Source organism: Thunnus albacares, chromosome 23, assembly GCF_914725855.1.
Source record: "Thunnus albacares chromosome 23, fThuAlb1.1, whole genome shotgun sequence".
Lineage (NCBI taxonomy): Eukaryota > Metazoa > Chordata > Actinopteri > Scombriformes > Scombridae > Thunnus > Thunnus albacares.
In genome coordinates this window covers 11,797,607-11,818,232 of record NC_058128.1, presented here as the reverse complement: position 1 = coordinate 11,818,232, position 20,626 = coordinate 11,797,607, and the positions used below count along the sequence as shown (strand labels likewise).

Here is a 20,626-nt window from a genome sequence, read left to right as displayed (position 1 = left end):
CACCCTGGATCCCGTTACCACACACAGCCATCAGAATAACTCTGGAGACTCAAGCACACACATGCACCTAGAGTTCAAGCATTCACACACAAGCACAGGGCTATATACGTGCACAGTTCTGTGCACACACAATCACATAACCAGTGACCTTTCTGTACCTCTGTGCTCAGATTCTCAAAACAACACTATCTCTGTCCTGTGTCTTTGCTCAGGTGTAATCACAGAGTCGAGTAATATGATCATACAATGGAAAATTGAACTCTTCTTTAAAAAGATTAATTTGATGAAGTGCACATTTTACCGGCAATTTTCCTGAAAGTAGTGGTATGGTATTAAACTTGTGTTATCCTCTATGATGAGGACATACTAGACAGAGTGACACACACACACACACACTTATTAAATCTATGGATCACTGACTGAAGCTGAAGATCACACACTCATGAATTCAGGAATGACCAATAGCCATATCTTTCGGAGATTTATTTGTGTGTGTGTATGTGCGCGCACGTGTGTGTACCAGGGTGTGTATGGGGAGGCATTCATTGCCTACCCTTCAGTTTTATGTTGTGGTGATTTATGAGGTTCCTACCAAAGTTTCTAATTAAATAGGGAAGCACCTCACAACCAATTCCTCAGAGATAAGCAGGTGTGAATTTCTGTGTTCCCTCCTTATTGTCTGTGCAAGCGTGTTTGTGTGCATATAATATGTGTGTGTGTGTGTGTGTGTGTGTGTGTGTGCATATAATATGCGTGATTGTGTCTGTGTGTGTATTCCCTTGTTTTCAACCCCAAGGGCGGCTCCTTTTTCTTTCTCATCTCTCCTCTTTGCCTTTATTCCTTTATTAAACAGACTGGCACACTCCCTCTATTATACCTGTTTTCCCACTGAAGTGAAAAATTGCATTGCCGGCATAGCAGGGGACAGCAGGAGGGATACAAAGAGAGGCAGAGAGTGAGAAAATGAAAAACAAGGAGAGTGAGGAAGATAGGGAGAGCGAGGAATAACACTGCACTAAACCCTCAGGGCATGTGTTGATTCACCAACTGCTATAATAATGGAAATCATTGGAGGAAAGATGGTGAGACTGAGAAAGAGCAAGACGACTTAAGGCCAGTGTCCAGTGAAAATGGTCTGGATGCATTCCATGAAGCTTGTCTGTGTTGCAACAAATACAGAACTGGTTCATTTAACAGTTTCATTCTCCACCGGTCATAGGAGTTGTGCATGAGTGGACGTCCATGCTGCTATTTTTGCCACATCATTAACTTTATGCATTTGGCCTATTATAGTTTTGATGAACCTGAATACATGATTGAAGCATAAAAGATACTTTTCTGTAGGGCTGTTTCTAGTCATTTTGATGCTCTGGGCCAGACACCCAGTCACACCCCCAATTATCTTGTCATGGCCAAATAATTGATTGGTATTTTAGTCTTATTCAGCTTTATTCAACTTCAGGTCTGTGCATGTCAAACAACACACAGCCTAGTCTGCAAATGAATATGTCTATGTTATAAGTCTTACCCTGGTTATTATGAGGGTACACCTGCACACATACATGCACAGTGTCCTGGTTATCTTCTTGATCATAATCAGGATATGACGTTTGCATGGAATATAAGCAACCTAAATTGTTTATTTATATCTCTGACTCTTGCAGTGTTACAAGTCAAAAAAACTAAATGGGTCACAAAATTAATGATATGACAGCAATTGCCAAATGCCAGCCCCTAATACATCCCCATACAGAGCCTGCTCCAGAGACTCAAAATCAGGTGTGTATTGCCGTGCGACCATTGGATTCATGTAACAATATGATGTGCACAAATGCATGAGTGGGATAGACTTTCTGAGAGAAAAATTTAAAAATGTTTTTCTCTCCTTTGGCACACCCCTCCAGTTGGTGGTGATGGTGATGACCGCCTAACTTGCTCTTACCTAAAAAAAAAATGGCCCTGCTTTTCTGAGTAAAATACATGATGGATAAGTGGACATTTGTCATAAGAGAGCACACAAACACACGGCAGGGTGAGAAGGCAGAACAGAAATATGTACCCAGAAGATTGGGACTAGTTCCCTTAAGTCACTTCTATTTTCTTTTCTCCTCTCGCTTTTGTATTCTCACTTCAAACATCTACCAGAGGCAAACACATTAATCACAACACAAGTTAATTTCTACGTCTGCCTGCTTGTGGTGCAATACCTCACCCTGAATTATGTCTGACACACTGGAATTGTATCATTAGGCTACGGCCCTACTTAAAACTTCAATACAGAAACAGGGTTTTTGGAGCTTGACACAAGAAAAAAAACTACAATGCATTAGTCTGAGTGACATTTATTATTTTGTGACATTGCAATTGCTTTCAGTTTTGTGATATAAGCTAAATATTGTATTTTTATCACTTTTTCTTTCAAGAAGTCAAGAAAGTGACTACTGACCTGGTCATGAACTCATTCAGTAAGACTTCGTCCTCTGTACTATTTTCAAAAACATTCCCCCTTTTTACCAATGAAGACATCACAAGTATAAGCCGTTCCTTCACCGACTCCGCGGGAGGTTTCTCTAAAATTAGCGCTTCTTTATCAAGGGAACACATTAGAGCTTCACGCCCATGCATTATGCCGTAGCACAAAAGCAATGTATTGTGATAATGATAATGGAGGCTTCACAGTGGGAGTCAAATAACTTCACCCCATAAATAAATGAGCGTGTTGTTTCAGGGTGGTTGGTTATCTAATCACAAATATGAGGAAACAAACAAGAAGGAGGATGCAAGCATGTGTGACTAAAAGTGATACCTATACAGCTACATTTATAAGCATGTATATGTGTGAGTCTGTGTGTAATTACAAATACTCACAGCATGGAAACAAACACATTAGCTACTGTAGTGTAAAACATAATGAATATAAACACAGTTGATGGAGTGTCATGCAATTAAACATGGCAGAAAATTCAATTCTCGGTCAACATTACGGCTAATCTGTCAAAGCACAGACCCATAAATTGAATATTGTTCTCGATTTTTATCAAACAGTTGATTTAAAGTATGTGTGGAGAATTTGACACAGCTGATATGACTGGCTAAGGGCATCTCATAACTACAGTCATTCACTGTCTTACTTCTATTTCCTCTCCTGTACTCCTTGTCTGTCTCTATCTTTAACATCTCCTCTCCTCCTTCCTCCTCCTCTTCGTTTTTACATTCATTTCTTCCCTGCCTACCTATTCTGTCCTTTTATGACGTGACATATCAAAGTATGATGAGCAAACAGGCAAACCAAGTGCCCCTGTCGGAGCAGAGCAAGCCTGAAAGACGGAGAGAAAAAGAGACAAAGAGGAGAGATTGAGAGCAACTGAGACAGATCACCTGCAGAACGTAAGATAGAGATGGGTGTAAGCCGCACTAAAACTTGAAGACAGATAAAAGTTAATTCTTTCTCTGGGAGAGACAGAGAAAGAGAGGGAGAAGTCTAAGAGGATATTTGCTGAATGGGGACTGTCAGTTCGCGTTGTGCAGAAATCCTCTTATACCTCAAAATTTCAATTAGGTGGGGAAGCGTTTCGGTGTGGTGCGCTTCTCTCATTCTGCGCAGGAAGTACAAGGTGCATGAGGTGGGATTTGTCACAGCAGCGACAGGCCTGCTCCACCTACATTATGATTCAAAGAACACACACACACACACACATACACACACAAAGAGCGCTCCCCCTTATAACTGCCAAAGCCATTTCGACAACAGTGGTACACTTGATGCTACTTCAGTGTTCAGTGAGCAGTGTTGCAATTGAGTTTGTTCCACTGAAGAGAATCTGAAATTTAAACTCCACAGGTTTGTGTCGGGCTGCTGTCATTTGTATGACAGCTACAATTACACTATGTGTCAACCTCTTCAAGTGACACTGGTTTAAAGTAATTACAATGCCAAATGTAGCAGCCCATTTTCATGGTCTGTTTTCATTTCATTTCCACCTTAGTGTTTTGCTTTTAATTTGATCTTGTCTGTCATTATCTCCCTTACTATCATACATTAATAAATAAATTTGACTTCTTCTTAGTGTTATCATGGTCCCAGATCTCAGCTATAAGCATGGTGAGAATAATGTTACCATGACCAATGAGAATTACCAAAAGTATCCAAATAAGACACAGGAGCTAATCAACTTAAATATCCTTTACTGTCTTTGTCTATCTTTGGCATACCTTGGCTGTCTGACAATACAAAAAAAATCTACTCAGTTACACCAACATGATTCCCCTTTCTGACTTTTCCCTTTTCTAACTTCCCCCCTCTCTTTATTCCTCCCCACTTCCAAGCTATTTTTTTTTCCTGAGCTTATCCTTATTCCATCCATCTCTTCCAAACATTTTACCATCTTGCTGTTTAACCCCGCATCGTTTCTTTATCCAGCTCCTGTTATCTCTGAGTCCGTTCTCTCCACAAACCATCACTCACTCACTCTTTGCCATTCTCTTACCCTTTTCTCTCTCTAGCCCTTCTGCTCCTTTCTTTCCCAAACTCAATCCCGCCGTTCTCTTCCTCTCACCTTTTCTCCCCTTTGCTCTATTCCCAGCTTCCCAGCTGGCTTTCATCTTCCCCAGGTTAGATTACTGTAAAGCACTGCCTGTCTGCCAGCATTCCTGAAAGCTTTTCATCTCTGCTCTGATTCATCTGGGGAGACAGAAAGAGTGAGGGAGAGTGGGGGAGAGAGAGCGAGAGAGAGTGAGAGAGAGGGGAGAGGAAGAGAGAGAGAGAGAGAGAGAGAGAGAGAGAGAGAGAGAGAGAGAGAGAGAGAGAGAGAGAGAGAGAGAGGGAGGCTTGTGCTGTGCGACTATGTATTTCAGATTCTTCAGTGGTTAACCTGCACTGCACACTGCACCGTGGGCTGATGGGAAATTTCCCCGCTGGTCTCTTGGCTGTCTGTGAAACGCCCACTCAGAGCCGAGAGCACACCTCACTGGGGACAGACAAATATGCGTACACATACGCGCACACAGATGGCTGAAGAAAGATGCAAAAGGAAACACACACACACACACAAACCAGCGTAGTCTGAACCCACATTACACGTGTAAAGAAACATCACAACACTTTACATTACAAGTAACTAAAAACACAACACAGAAAATGTCCCTTTTCACACTTCTAGTACACACACTTTCCCAGCAAGAAGATTAAAAAATCATCAGTCTACCAAGTAAACTGACACCGTGTTTTCTACAGACTTGCAAGTTCAGACAGTTAAAACCAGAACTACAGCATGGTGATACACTGGGAGATGTGTTTATGGTGTAGCCTAATTGAGTCTGATAGGCACCGCTCATCTCCACACAGCACTCTGAAATTTACTCAGCCTTGTGAGAAAGAGCGCATGAGATGTAAATGCAGCAGAAAAGTGTGTGTTTCTGCCCACATACATGTATTGACAGTTTATATACAGCAGTACAGGTTTAATTAAAGGAGGCCCTCCAACTGTTTATCACTCTGCTTCAGTGTGTGTGGCTGTGTTTACTGTATGTGTGTGTGTGTTCCTGTGGCAATGGGGCACAGTGTCAGTGGGTGGGTATCCAGCTGTAGGTACACTAGAGTACAACATTTATGTCCAACCTGAGACAACTACAAAGTTTGGTTACTGAGAAAACAGCATTTATACTGCTGTGTACTGTGTTTCTCTGTGTGTGTGTCTGTGTTATAGCAACGCATGTGATAAGTTAAAACAAAATGTGTTTTTCTTTAACTATGTTCTTTAATCCAAAATAACTGCTCCAAATGTCTACAAGCATTCAGTGATTCCTCTGACACTTCTTATTTACTTCTACTCTCAGTATCTTGAGGTAAAACAAGACTAGGCTCTCTACTCAGGCATGACATGACTAGGGATTTTAAAACATCACTGAAACTGGGGCTGCAAATAGTAATCTGTTGATTAATTTTTAAGTTGTTACAATTTCAAACAATAGCAAAAACTGGCCATAACAAGTTGTGTGAGCCTAAGTGGACATCCTCAAATTGCTTGGTCTGTCTAACAAACTGTACAAAACCCAAATATGTTCACTTTACAATGATATAAATCAAATTATCCATCCATCCACCCACTTCCTCTTGGTCAGTGTTGTAAATTGACTTTTGTATTATACAGCATGTGTGAGAATTTTTACTGAGCCTTCAACGAAACTTTATATCCTCCTTCAGACAAACAGTCACATTCTTATATCCAACTTTCAGCGTGCCAGGTCTTTCCTCTGTGATGGGCCTGTGTGATGATATGGTGCTCTGAAGTATTAAGGGCATCCCCCATGTGATATTTATGGACCTGCCAGTCTTTCGACCCTACTCACAACTCCCACACTCTTTAATCTTACTGCTGTCATCTACTGTCACTGCCTTATGACTATGGCCTTGGCTAACTGCCAGCCAACACATAGGCAATGCATGTGTGTGTGTGTGTGTGTGTGTGTGTGTGTGTGTGTGTGACACTGTTGAAATATAGCACCATTGTATTGTACAGTAGAGAGCAGTATGTCAGTCACATGTAAGCCAGAAATGACAGGCAAAAAAGAGGAGGAGTGCTGAGTGATAACAAAACCGACATCCCAGTGCTGTGGTCGTATACAGACAACAAGTAAATGCAAAAATCACAGCCTTCACTCAGCCTCCAAACCCAGTATGTAAGGGGCAGCCCACAAATTAGGCAAGAAAATAGGGAGCAAAAGAAAACAACACTTGAGAGAAGAAAAAGGACGGATGTGGAGGAGAACAAAACCGTCCTCAAAGCAGTGCTTTTACACTCTCAAACAGAATTGAATTAGCAATTTCTGAAAATAGTGACTCTTAAGTCTTTGGCAGAACCTACCATCCATCCCCACAAAGAAAAAAAATGAAATTACACATAAGGAGAACATTAACATGTATGTCATGATAATTCTTATAATCAAAGCTAATAGTATGTGGTGCTTATTTCCCTAAATTATCTACAGTTTTCTCAATAGGCCCTCAGAGGCTGTTGGGTTGCTGTCCACATCCTGTGTGTGCAGATTCAGAAATCACTTGAGGCAGATGAGCAGGCTCAATGAATGAGTGAATAAATGAATGAAGTGATCAAAATTCTGGCAAATGGCCTCTTACAGCATTTGGAAGACAAAAAAGGCAGAAGCCTTGATGCACATGCACAACACACATGTACACACATATACACACAAAGACAAGGGCAGAGCCTTACTCTCTTATGATAAGCATTTATCACTAAAGCCTTCCACAAAACAGCTAATTTGACAGGCTCTGTGGTAAGCTCATTGTTATTGAAGAGGTGTTGTGAAATTGCTGTGATCAGCCAAGTAATTTTAAAATGAAACATCAACTATAATGTGCGAAGTTGGAAAGTAGCATTTTGCAAATTCTTTATAATAACGCACGAATACAATGTGAAGTTGTGTAGTTCGTACACAGTGTGGAGGACAAATCGTTTCTATTGTTTGTGCGTCATGAAATGAACTTCAGAGATGGATAAATATGGATAAAAGAAAGTATTAATTGTAATTTGTCTCAAGCACAGGGAACAAGCAACCAGAGCACTATTCTGGTTTCTATAATGTTTTTAATCACTTAACATGCTACTTAAGGGTCACTCTCCCTAAACCTGGTGTAAGACTTCAAGCTACAGTTGAACGTGACAATTTCTGCTGAACAGCAGAATCTACACAGTGATTTTTTTTAGTGTCAATGTTTGATTGGAAAGCTTGAATAACGGCACAAATCTAAAACCAACATATGCATGAAGTATCACTTCTGTCGTCCAATGCCAAACATATTAACATAGTCCAAACAGACCATCGTCAGGGTCTCCTTCTCAGAGTAGCAGCCGACGGACTGAATGTTCCTCCCTCCCTCCAACCTCCAGAGTGGGTTAATTGCACAGTCTGGAGGCGAGTGCTGCCTCAGTGCTTTAACTTTGGACACAGACAGATGGGTGTGCTCACCCTTTTCCTTTCTCTCTCTCTCACACCGTGTCTCGCTCTCTCCATCTGTCTCTCTCTCTCTGGGATGGAAGTCGCACATCGTTATCTGTCTAGAAGTCTTCAGGTGGACATGCCGAGGAAGCACATTCACCAACCTTATCCATTTTCTCTATACATCTTTCCCATTCGTGTGGGTGTGTAGAGTTACTGGAACTAATACTGTCTAAACTGTAAAACCAGTACATGTAAGACTAATTGTGTATGTGCTGGCAGTGTAGCGTTCAAAGCACGATCAATAAATGCAATTAATACTACAAAACATACTGCAGCATTTTTTGCTAGTTGTCACTGTGTGGTAGTAGTAAAAGGGATTATTGTTATCACTACTCAGCTAGTCTGTGTAATGTCAGTCTTTGGGGAAATTAACATTTCCCTGTTTTCCCGCTTCTTTGCAAACCCTGCAACTTACAAATGGACCGTCTAAATGAGTGATACAGTGTGGAATTTGCTGTACTGGCATTTAAGCCACGTTTGACTTTGGCAAAATCACGACATTTCTTTAGGAGGCTACTCTGATTCAATGAGGGGGGGGGGGGGGTCAAAGATCCAAAATTATTTATAGGTATGCTGAAAAACTCCTGGGATATAGTATTTGCAGTACTTTTTTTTTTATTAGTGTTTAGCCTCTTTCATAGATACCAGCATAAAAGTACCAATTTAGTATCTTAGAAAAGGTAAAATATTGTATTTTAAGAGTCATTTACCAAAATTATTTCACCCAGGCCAGCCAGAGTCACATTACCAAGGTTTATGTGTTTTGTGTTTCCAAAAATCAAACCAAGCAAGGAAAATGAATAGGGAAGCATTCATATTGTTGGACTGTCTGTGCTTACTAGAAATGCCTTACTGATGGTTAAACGGCATGAGACCCAATTTGATGTTTACAAATCTAGGATGACACTCTGCTGGACAGCTGTGTGTCGCTAAAGTGCCGATTTTAAGCACTGAACACTCAAAATCAATAAAGCTACCAAGTCAGCTTTGATGCACCCCCCAAACTCATTTCCCTCACTCTCAGCCCCTAAACCGTCCCATTTGAGCGCTATCATTTCCATCTCCCAGGGGCTATGTATTTTAGCAAGCCCAGGCATAGCCCCTTGGCTTCACATGATCTGTAAGCATGTGTGTGTGTGTACGTGCGTGTCTAGAGGTCTCAGGCCAGGAGATGAGGGCTCTAGGAGGGGACTCGTAGAAGGATTAGCTTTTCTATCCTCCTCCACCTCTTTACCATTTTAATGAGGCAGGGCCAGAAGGTCTTTCTTCTGCCCCAGCCAACTGTGTCATAGTCTGGGCCTGGGGACAGAGTACGGCTGCAGGGGTTCAAGGATGGCTCTAATACAGCACAGCCATTGTACAGGGAAATGGAGTGAGATATGGCGCTGATGAGAGGTGAATGAGGAGATGTGTGTGTGTATGAGTGAGAAACAGACAGAAAGGGAAATATGTGGGTGTCGTATATGCACAAACCTCTATGTGAGTCTTCTCCCAGAATAAAAGAGTAATTTAGGCCTTTCTATGGGCCTACCTCCAAAGCTCCCCTGGTATGCACCCCGATAACACAGAGAGGGCACATGTGGATTAACTCTCTATTGAAGGAACTGTAATTACCTGCTGATATGAATATTATTATTATTACTAGTGGGCAAAAACCTGACAGTTTTCCTTTCAAAATCCACAAAACCAGCCAACTGAACGGTAAGGGTTAACTAAGAAGGAAAAATGAATTGGGTAGTAATGCTTCACTTCATATTTGCATCATCACTTTCACAAAAGACAACAAATATCAGGCTAAGCCAGTGAAGGGACAACTGTCTGGGACTGTATTGTCCTGGAATTAAACAAATAAACAAATGCTTCTAAGTTATTTTTGGTGGTTTCTTTTTAAATTACAGTTAATGTCTATATTTTCAACTGATCGTGAAATAAAAGATATGTTAACAGAACAGACTGGTTGATTCAGGGCACTGTAATCAACAAGACGTGTGCGTGCTACTGTATTCAATTTTAATAAATTGTCTCCAACATACACTTCCAAAGCCACCTGGAGTTATGCAAGGCAAATGTCTACTAGATTGCTTTAAATGAGGACAAAGCTACTGTCACTGGAGTGAGAGAATGGACAAAAAGCCATACCGCTGCCATAGGGCTTGACAGGAATGGACAGTGGGAAAGGCAAGTGGGCTGAGGCCTTTAGTGGTGTTTGTAAAGATCAAAGGTGTGTGAGTCTCTCTGTCTGTAGCATGCACATGGATGTGCGTGCACTTGTCTGTGCTTTCATGGGAGCAAACACCCGATGACACCTCAAAGGAATCTAGACTGAAACAATTTTTTTCAGAATCTACAAAACCCCACGGCAAAACAAAACTAGAGCCACAGCAGGGGGTCTGGTGAGTCTTCTCTATTGGACAAAAGGTCTGTCAATCATCACAGGGGGTCAGGAGGGTGGTCAAAACTCAAATAAGGGTACAATGGCTCTCCATTCCACACTCACGCACACACACACTCTGAAAGAATGCATGGCTAATCAACCTTACGGGAAAAAAAACACAAAATAACCTTTAACTGATGTTCTGTGTGTCTCAGTGATAAAGGGTTTCATAAAGAGAAGGAACTCGACCAGCCAAAGAATGCTACTGATGTGAAAGCATGCAGCCACAGCTATTGAATTGGTTATAATGGAGGAGTCCATGAAGAAGAGTCATTGATACAGGCTGAAGTCCACTTCACAGAGGTTTTGGCATTGAGAGGGTGAGACTAAGAACCATTTCACAGCCAAAGACACTTGGCCTTGGGGCAGAAATGCCTATGGAGTAGGGCTAGGCTCAATACTATGACCTAAGGGTGTCAAGGGGCACAGAGCACAATCATTACTGTCACTAGAGCTTGACAATGACTCACGGTTTTTGTCTATCTGTCTCAATCTTTCTCACGCACACATTGAATGACTTTAGACACAAGTGTCAGGCACCCACGCCAGTCAACCAAACTTAATGGTCATAAAAAAAAATTCCTCAATCATCCAACCCATTTTTCATCCACTCTTCCATTTCCTCTACTAATGTCCCTCTTTGTCTCTCCCCACTTCCACCACTTCCTTTAGTTCTCATTTCACTTATCTGCAGTCCTCTGCCAGACCACCTCTGTTCAGCTCACCTTTATTCTCTTCTTCTCTCCTCAACAAGGCTGTTTCCTCTGTGTTCAGACCCTATAGTCACCAGGGCAGGCTCAAAATCACAGCTAGCCACGGGCACTAAATAAGAACAAATGCCTCTGCTTTACCTGGACAGCCTCCCTGAGGGGACACTCAGAGACCAGAAGATGGCCAGCACTCTCTCCAGTTCTCTCCGTATACCCCCCCTCCAGATCCCTTCACTCTCTGCACCATGAGTAATAGAAAAACACAAGGCCCAAAGGCCTTTACTTTCCCCACCAAAGAAATACAGGGAATGCCTCATAGAGAGAGGAAGAGAAAGGGGGGGGGTGTAACTGAGACAATGAGAAAGTGCAATGTGGAGGAGTGGGAGAGTAATTTAATTGGACAATAAGGCAGTAACCTTGGCTGGCATGTAGCTGAGCACTGGCATCTGTATGCGCTAAGTGGGGAACTTTTTTAAGAGGCAGTATGTTAGAAAATAAATAGAGAGGGAGAGGACACATCATAGGAATACATAATCTTAAAGATGTGAAGAAATTGCATGACATACTGAGAATATGAAATTGAAGGTGTGTTCAGACCAGACGCAAAGCAAAATGATTCAACTTCACCGGTATATTTGTACTTACCCTGAAGCTGTATGACTCCACTTCATGAATGTAGAGAGCCAAGTGGAAACAGGAGAATATGGAGGAAAAATAACAGCGAGAACTAGTGTTCTTGGTAATTTATAAGATGATTCAGAGCCTGAGCTAAGCCAGAGCTAACATCTGTATGGTCTGTGTACCAGGTATGCAAATAAACGGACAGTAAAGCGGCGTGAAAATTTGCTTGGTATTCCGTCTGAACGCATCAATCTATAGCACTGACCCCAAAAAGCAGATTTTAATGAAACTGTGCTCTAATAAGCAAACAGCGGGACAGATTTACTGAGGCTTTTGCACCTGTTTTTCAAGCGCAGATGTGATGTATTCTGCCCCAAACACAAGTGCTGTATTTATCATACAGACACACCAGGCTGGGGTTGCAGTTTTTGTGTCACCTGTGCAAATGTCTGCAATATGTGCCTCTCTCCTCATTACAGTACATATGCATTAAATCCCTTAAAAGGTTTGCGCAAATAATAGGAAGAGACACATTAACAGCTGTTGATTATATATTCTGCTGGATACTATCACGCAATTTGAAATGGTCAGTTTTGGGAAAATTCTCCATGTCACAGATGGGATTTACAAGAGCCACGAAGAAGGCTGTAGTGAGGAAAATTAGAAACAAATGTTCAGCAATTGGGCTTTTATTAATGAACACAATATCTGATTACTTGTTTTCATCAAACTTGAATTTTAACTTGACTTTTATCTTAAGTAATTAACTGTTAAATCACTGCAGGCCGCAACTTCATCTGTCTTTCTTTTGTTACGAAACGTAAAAGTGTGTTTAGCTCCATTTACCTTAATACTAACATCCACAACACAGTCTCCCTCTCCGCTCTGAAGTTCTGAACCTGCTGCTCTGTCTTTCTCTCTCTACACCGGTTGCAGTGCCTTGTGTTTTGAGTGTCTTTTCATTTACCATGAAAGTGTTAATTACCTCTTAATGTATTAATAATTACATATACAGTATGCTGAAGATAATAATATCGCAATTTTATGAGTAATAGTTTGAGTAATAGCCTAATTAGTAGATGTAATTAATAGTTTTTCCCAGGTGGAGTTGAAGCGTGGCAGTAAATGTTTTGTAATCAAGATCACTATGTTATTATTTCTTCTGTGAGCTTGATGATCTCCCACTGCTCAACTGCACCCACTGAGCTCTCCTTCACAGGTGCAGTCCAGGAGCTGACTGTGTAATCAGCTGCTGTTTTACTAAATCAGCACCGAAAACACCCATATTGCAGCTGCAAACTCGACTCATTTTCTCAGTAAATCTGGTCCAGAATGCTTGAGTACTACTGGGAACAGAACATTAAGTTAGTTACAAAATTACTATAAAGGCAAGGACATGCATGTTACTCCATGAGAATCATCTATCCAACTTGATCCAAAAAGCTAAGAAAAATTGTCTGTGTGTAGAGAATAAAAGAGAAGATGTGCAGGGTGCTGCTTGGAGGGTCCTCCATCCTGCTAAGTTGTTTGATTTCCAACAGCAGGTGTTTATTAATCCCCCTACTAATAGGAAAAGCCATGGGGCCCCTCTCATCACACTATTTACACACTCCCACACATGCAAAATAATCAAAGGAAGATTCACCTGTCTCTCTTACAGTATGGATGGAGGGACGTACACAGCATGCTCTACATCTACAACCCCCTTGTCGATACTCGAATCAACATCAGTCAAGTCACTAATGCCCAACATGTTTGTCTTAAGCAACCACTCTAAGACTCAGATGTGCATGTGCATACATATGATGCCAGTGTGTGACTAATTATTAATTTCTTCTTTGTGTATTAGTGTGTGTCTGCTGCTGTCTGACTGCTTTGCATTCTCAGCTCTCCCTCTAACGTCGTGCACACAGATGAAAGCGGGACTTGTGTGTAATTAATTGGATATGTTTGTAATTAGGGGGCGAGAGAGGGAGAGATGCATGCAAGCCTCCTTTTGTTTTGTCTGTTGCGCCTAACAACAGTACAGGAAAATAAAAACTGATTACACAGAACACTAATTACCATGGAATTATCCCCCTCACTTCACAGGGTTAATTCTTATTCTGTGTGTATGTGTGTTTTGTGCGTGCACTCGTACGCATGCATACACACATACATATGTGTCTGGCTTCCTTCAACACATGGACACACTCTTTGGTGCTACAATCAGTATGTTATTGACCATTAGCCTGATCACAGAGAAGCATAAATGTGGAGTGGAAGGTAATGAAATATTTGCTTAACAAGAGAGCGGCTTGCTTGTTTGTTGGTGAAACACAGTGTGACACAAATGCTAAAGGTTTGCTTTTAGACTGGATACTGACTGATAGACTCTATGCTGTTCTGTCAGCATTTTAAATATTTGAGGAATCATTTTTCATCTTTTACAGATAAAAACACCACCAAATGTAAAGATAAGGTGTGTCTTACATCAGGTGAGGGACAAACACTTCTCAAACTTTGGCTTTTACCTCCAGCTAAAGAAATGTCTTCCGAATGCTGCAGTGAATGAGCAAGGGACCATGGAGTAATGATCTATTCATAAACACAACCAGGCAGTCATTCAAAACAGTTCAATAAAGTACTTTAATAACTGTAAGTAATGTACGCTGATGACAAAATCATTAATGTATCAGCTAAAACCCCTTGTGTAGCAGCGGAGACATTAACAAACGAAATGGAAGGTGTATCCCCATGGCTTCTTCTAACCCTGAATCTTTAAAAAGACTGTGTCAATTTGTTTTTTCCATGAGAAGGAAAGCAAAAGATAAGCTTACAATTAAAATAAATCAAGAGGAAATAAAGGAAGCCAGTGATTTTAAATTCTTAGGTGTCATTTTGGACTCCCCGCTCAAATTTGATAAACACATTAAAAAAAAAAAAAAGCAAGACATTAAAGACAAATCTGTACTGTTTTCGAATGATAAGACATCACATATCCCTTGAGGGAGCTCAACTGTTCATGCATACCATGATATTTTCACATTTATCCTATTGTGTTACTGTATGGAGCCAGGCTTCACAGTCAACTGTAAAACCTGTTACATCACTATACAAACAAGCACTGAAAATAATGGAACAATGGAAACATTATGCACATATTGCCCTGAATTAGGGAACATACACACGTGCGCACATACACTTATGCAACACATTGATTGCAATGTGATGTAAATATTGTAATTTTTGTATCATCATGTCACATGTATGAGAATGTCACTACTAATTATGTGCTCAATTTAACTGATGTACTTTTGGTAATGATGATATGTGATGACCATTTTTAAGTAGAAAAGCCTCACCAGGGACAGGGGTTGCAAATCTTATATGCAACGCATCCGTATCATGTTATTATAACCTGTTACAATGTTTTGTTTTTTTGTATTGTCCCTGACAAATAAACTAATGAACTTAAAAAAATAAAAAAAAACGTATGTTGGTCTCAATAGTCGAGCTTTGCCACTGAGTAAGCACAGCAGTGCTTTCAGTCCGCCTGCTTTCCTGTTATCTTTTCCTTTTGCTAAGCAGGGAGAGTTGGTAATGAGTTGGTTGGTTGTTTGGATTGTTCTGTTTATGTGCTGTTTGTATGTGTGTGTGTATGTGCGTGCATGCATGAGTGTATTCTGCCTGTTCTAAAGTACATATTCCCACAACCACCTGCGCGCACATCACTTCCAACTGTGCCTAAAATGCCATCTGATTAACAGCCACATTTTTTGCTTTGTGGCATTAATAAGCTTATCCTCCAGCAGCTTTTATACAAACAAACACAGACGCATAACTGACACCACGAGACTAACTATAAAGGCATTTGAGGCTTTTAGAGTGAGATTTATTGGCAAGAGGTCTACGTGCACACATACATATGCACCATGATAGGTAACAAACTAAGCTTTGCAAGAACCAACACACATTATATGATAACTGAAATCTGTGATTTTCCAAACATTCAAAATACAGCTGAGATGATGTACCACCTGGTGTCACATTCGTACACTTGTTTCACCTCACTTTGGTCAATATGTAGTGGATGTCATGACCAAACAGGTAAAATGAACACAAATGTATTCATTTACTGAGGTGATGAAGTTAGATGATATTCGCATTGGCAGTTGAAAGCACCAATTAGTTGAAAAATGAAAATAGATTTATGTTTCTTCAATGAAGGCTTTTATAAAACTTTCCCTCCATTTTTCCCCCGTACTTATGCAAATCTTTTTCACTGTATACGTCTTCCTAATTCCTATGTGGCATGCATACCAACTAAACAGTGAAGCCTCAACAACCATGTAAATAAATACAGGATAAAAATGCAAAAACTAAGCCGAGCAGATAGATGACAGCATCTGAAGCGTTTGCTTTCTGAAAGCAAACATATCTCTTGAATCAATTTTTCCACTGAGGTGAACCTGAGGGGGGACACCCACTTCCCTGAAGATTACGGAAATGGAAGAGTAGATCCCTCTGGACCCCTCTCTCTCTCTCTCTCTCTCTCTCTCTCTCTCTCTCTGTTTCTCTCTCTGTGTCTTCCTACATCCCTCTGTTGCATGGCTCGGCTCGCCCTCTGTTACCATGGCAACAAGGACTGGTGCGGCATGGCGAGGACTACGGAGAGAGAAAGATGAAAAAGAGAGGGAAAGAAGAGTCCACCTGCAGTCCCCTACCAGCAGCAGAAACCCTGAGGACACCTACTGGGAGAGACGAAGAGACACGAAGAGATGCGAGTTCATCCCTAACTTCCTTTCTCACGCAAACGTATTTGTCCTTCAGCATCAACACTGACTTTCCCTTCTGTCTTCTCCTCTCTTATCTCCACTCTCCGTTCTTTTATCTCTTCCTTCTCTTTCCACATTTCTCTTTCTTCAATCTTTTCCCCTACCAATCTCTCCTTTTTCTCTCTTCTCCCTTCTGTCCGTATCCTTTTTTCGTCTGTCCTTGCCTCCTCGCCTCCTTCACCCCCTGGAATGAATTAGTAATGACAGTGGTTTAGTCCACAGTGGTGAAGGAGAATTGTAATTATAAAAATGTCACTCCTGGTTATGCCAAGAGAATGAGAGAGGAGCCATTAATGTCTGTGACATCTGCACTTTGTTGGAGAGATGGAGGAAAGAACTAATTTTGCTTCCGTTTATTTACTGGGTCATATTAGCCTTATATGCAACTAGATATTTTTTTAAAAAGACAGACAAAAGCTTCTATTCCATGTTGTCGTAGTGGATTTCATTTTACGGTTGTATGACTGTCTCATCATGTCTTGGAAAAGTATTTGGGCTTGAAATGTCACCGTATGGCATATCATGTGACAGACATACTGTAAAACTGTTAGACCTCTCTTGCCTCAGGTTAGTCTCACCTAACACCTGAGTTATATATTGGGATATTCATAATATTTTTACATATTTCTGAGCTCTCACAGTTTTCCAGTATAATACAGATGCAGCATGTGGCATTTAGAATAGTAAGTGCACTAGAAACTGATGGTAAGAGGTGTTCATGAGTCATTTGATTGTCTAAGACAACTGAGATAGTTATTTTTACATATTTCACAATGATAGTGGGTTTAACCAGACATTTACTGTTCTTGTGTGAAGGATTGACAAAGACTGGTGTAACAAGAAGGCACAGTGCGTAAGAGCACTGCCTTTCAACTGGAAACACAAGGATCAAGCCCCTGCGTTGGCAAGCATCCACTGTGTCAGAGAGACTTTGAGAATGAATACCCGCTGTATCAGCTCCAGGGCTGCTGTTATGTAGCCGACTGTCTGGTTTGACTTAGAAAAAAGCCAATACCTTATCAATAATATAACACATTATTATCAAAAAGCTAAGTTTCTTTCACCTACATGCAATATACCAAACATTATTTTATGCTTTACACTAGGTATAGTGACACAACATGCAGCTTTATCATAATTTCACTATATTGTTTTGATATGAGAAGCTTGTGTGGCTTTCGAGGCAGAGGGAGTAATAAAGTCCATCTATCTATCTTCGTCTGTCAGAGTCACAAGTAAGAGCAGAGCTGTCACACTGATGTAACAATCTGACCTGAGCAGGGCCAGGGTGCCCAAACTCCCATCAGACTGATAAAGATGTTCATAAAAGGATTTATATTGGCTGTCACAGAGTGTATAGATTCCTATCAGGCACATATAGATGCAACATCCGTGCACAAGTGCACAAACACACACAGAAAAACAGATGGAGAGATACACAAGCAAGCACACACACACACACACACACACACACACACACACACACACGCTCCTGCCCCATTTATCTTCACTATTTATGCTACCAAACCCGCTGTGATCTGAGTGATCTCACCAGCTGATTCTGGTCCAGATTTGGGGTATTGGATGACAAGAGGAAATCACATAGAACCCAGATAGGATCAGATTCAGGGACGTCCTCTAATGCCTTGTGCCGAAACACCACTGGATCACGTTTTGACACATAACACAGGCAACCTGCTTATCCCATCATTACTGCAGCTCACATTCCCTTTGAAAGACAACATAACCCAATTACCAGCATCCTGTTTTTGACAGAAACAATCCATGGGTGTGTGACAGTGTGTGCGTGTGAGTTTTTAGTGTCTGTGTATGTCACGTTTTCTGTGTGCTGAATATCATCATGTTTCAGATTGGTTTAATTCTATATCCCGCAGTACAATATATTCTGGTTTTTGACAGTCTGTCATCAATCGTGTAGTTTTAGATGCAGCGAAACACACATCTGGATTCTGAAAATCAGCCTATTGCACAGATGATTCGATAAACCGTTTTTACTTGACGCTCTTTCTGCAGTTGCATTTACTGTCACACATTTAACATGGTGACACCAGGATTATCGAGCCTACTATCAGTGAGCTGATGTGGACCAAAGACATGTGTTGGATTATAAATCACATGGTTGATCATCATATACCACATTTTAGTCAAGAATTAAGAATAAGGATGATAGAAATTGTGAATAAAGACAATTTAGTTTGAGTGTTATACCTAAAAAGTGTCATGAAAAGAGCATGCTGGAGAAATTGCGAGGAAAGCTAATAAAGTCAGATGGGGAAGAGGAAGTACAAAGACAAAGGTGGGGCTGTGGGGCTGAAGGACTTTCAAAACCATTGAGGTCCTAAACGCCCATGCTGTCCTCTTCATTGTTGAGTTATATAATAAAATGCAATAATAATCTAGCTGATTAGAATAAATGCAGGGTGCTGGAGAAGCTTTTTATGACAGACGTTGCCTCTGTGTAAACATAATAAAGAGAGCTTGGATGGAGAGATGGAGGCAGGGATGGAGGGATGGAGAGAGGTGCAAGACCCATTCATTAACAGAATCCATTAGTGTATAAATGAACTGAAAATAAAACAAACAGGAGGGACTAATTATAATGTACTGACTTGATACAGTACATGTGGGTTTGCGTGTCATTGTGTGTCAAGTGTTTATGTGCAGATGTGCAGATTAATGCACATGTAAATTCCCTGCCATGTGTGTTTCAGAGGCACAAATGCGATACTGCTGAGTGTTATCAGTGTCCACTCAAGGTTGCCATGCGCTACTTTAATTAACACACACTGCCAGAGGGAGGCTCCACTGATACAACAGCAACAAACCCAAATTCTCTATCAATGTTCCAACAACATTGCTACAGGCCAATAGTGTTTATGTTGTCACCACAGAGATGGACCAGCAATAATTCAAACTGAAAGAAAATCCAGGCACTCTTGCATTTCATGTGGAGACATGATAAGAGAATTTATAAATCAGTCTTTATAAACACAAATAGACATTTCATGAGGAGAGGATGACAGTGCGCACAATGTGTTAAGGACTGGTTTAAAAACCCTTCATTTTTTCCAAGGTTATATTGTTATTGTGACACACACAGATAGACACAATGTGTGTATGAAACTTTAAGCTATTTTAAATGTCAAATGCAAAATTACTTTAAGATTTCTATGCTGTTACAGTCAAAATTGCTGCTTTTGAAAATATCTGTTTTCTTTGTGTGTATGCCCACTGATGTCTGAGACATGTCCTTGAGCAAAGCAGTGTGTAAGAAACCCAAGATAAGACCTGTCTGTACACACACACCTACAGAATTAATTTCACACACAGTTATGTATAGACACACAACAACACTCTCTCTCCCCCCCCTCTCTCTCTCTGTCACACACACACACACAACCATCTTATTATGGTCCTTTGAATTGTCACTGCAGTACAAAGTACAATTACACAGAACCAGAGAGGGCACCAACACAACTCTGATCACAAACACTGACCTGCTATGTTCCTATCACAAGCACACACCAGTGCACAACCAAACACATTCATTGTGATCTGACACAAGTAAACACCTCTGAATGAAAAATGAAACACACAGGCACCAACAATTGTAATCTCCAAAGGACACACGCACAAAAATAACCATATGCAAGCAGATACGCGTGTATGTTTACGTAGACATCCACATCCATGATACTACAGTTATGTGTGTGGTTTTTTTTCTATTCCAGCTCTCACTCAATCAACCCTTTGAAATCTCTCCTATCCCACAGGAATACCGTCCACCCATCACAAAATATATAATACACATACAGGGGCACAAGGAGGCACAGTATAGAAAACACACTGTGGAATTTAAACATCTGTAAATGTGGATTACACACAGCCGTCAAACACAGAAACAAATCCTCAATTAATCTCCATTTATGTTAGCCTCTGACCCAATGCTGCCTCTCTTATTCTCCCGCTCTTCCCATCAAACCCTCTTCTCCCTGATGGCCGCT

At 40.8% G+C, this 20,626-nt stretch overlaps 1 protein-coding gene across 4 annotated transcripts in view; it reads right to left on the bottom strand.

Annotated features, from left to right (window-relative positions):
* The window catches only part of plxna4 (plexin A4), a 241,569-nt gene that overhangs the window by 109,339 nt on the left and 111,604 nt on the right, over positions 1 to 20,626 (bottom strand). Inside the window, exon 4 of one of the 4 annotated variants that reach the window (XM_044344052.1) lies at positions 15,397 to 16,785. The exons of the other annotated variants lie outside the window; for them this stretch is intronic. Coding sequence (XP_044199987.1) covers positions 16,702 to 16,785 — 84 coding nt within the window. The 3' untranslated portion in view covers positions 15,397 to 16,701. Of the gene's footprint in view, positions 1 to 15,396; positions 16,786 to 20,626 lie in introns of those variants that run through there. 4 annotated transcript variants of the gene reach the window in all.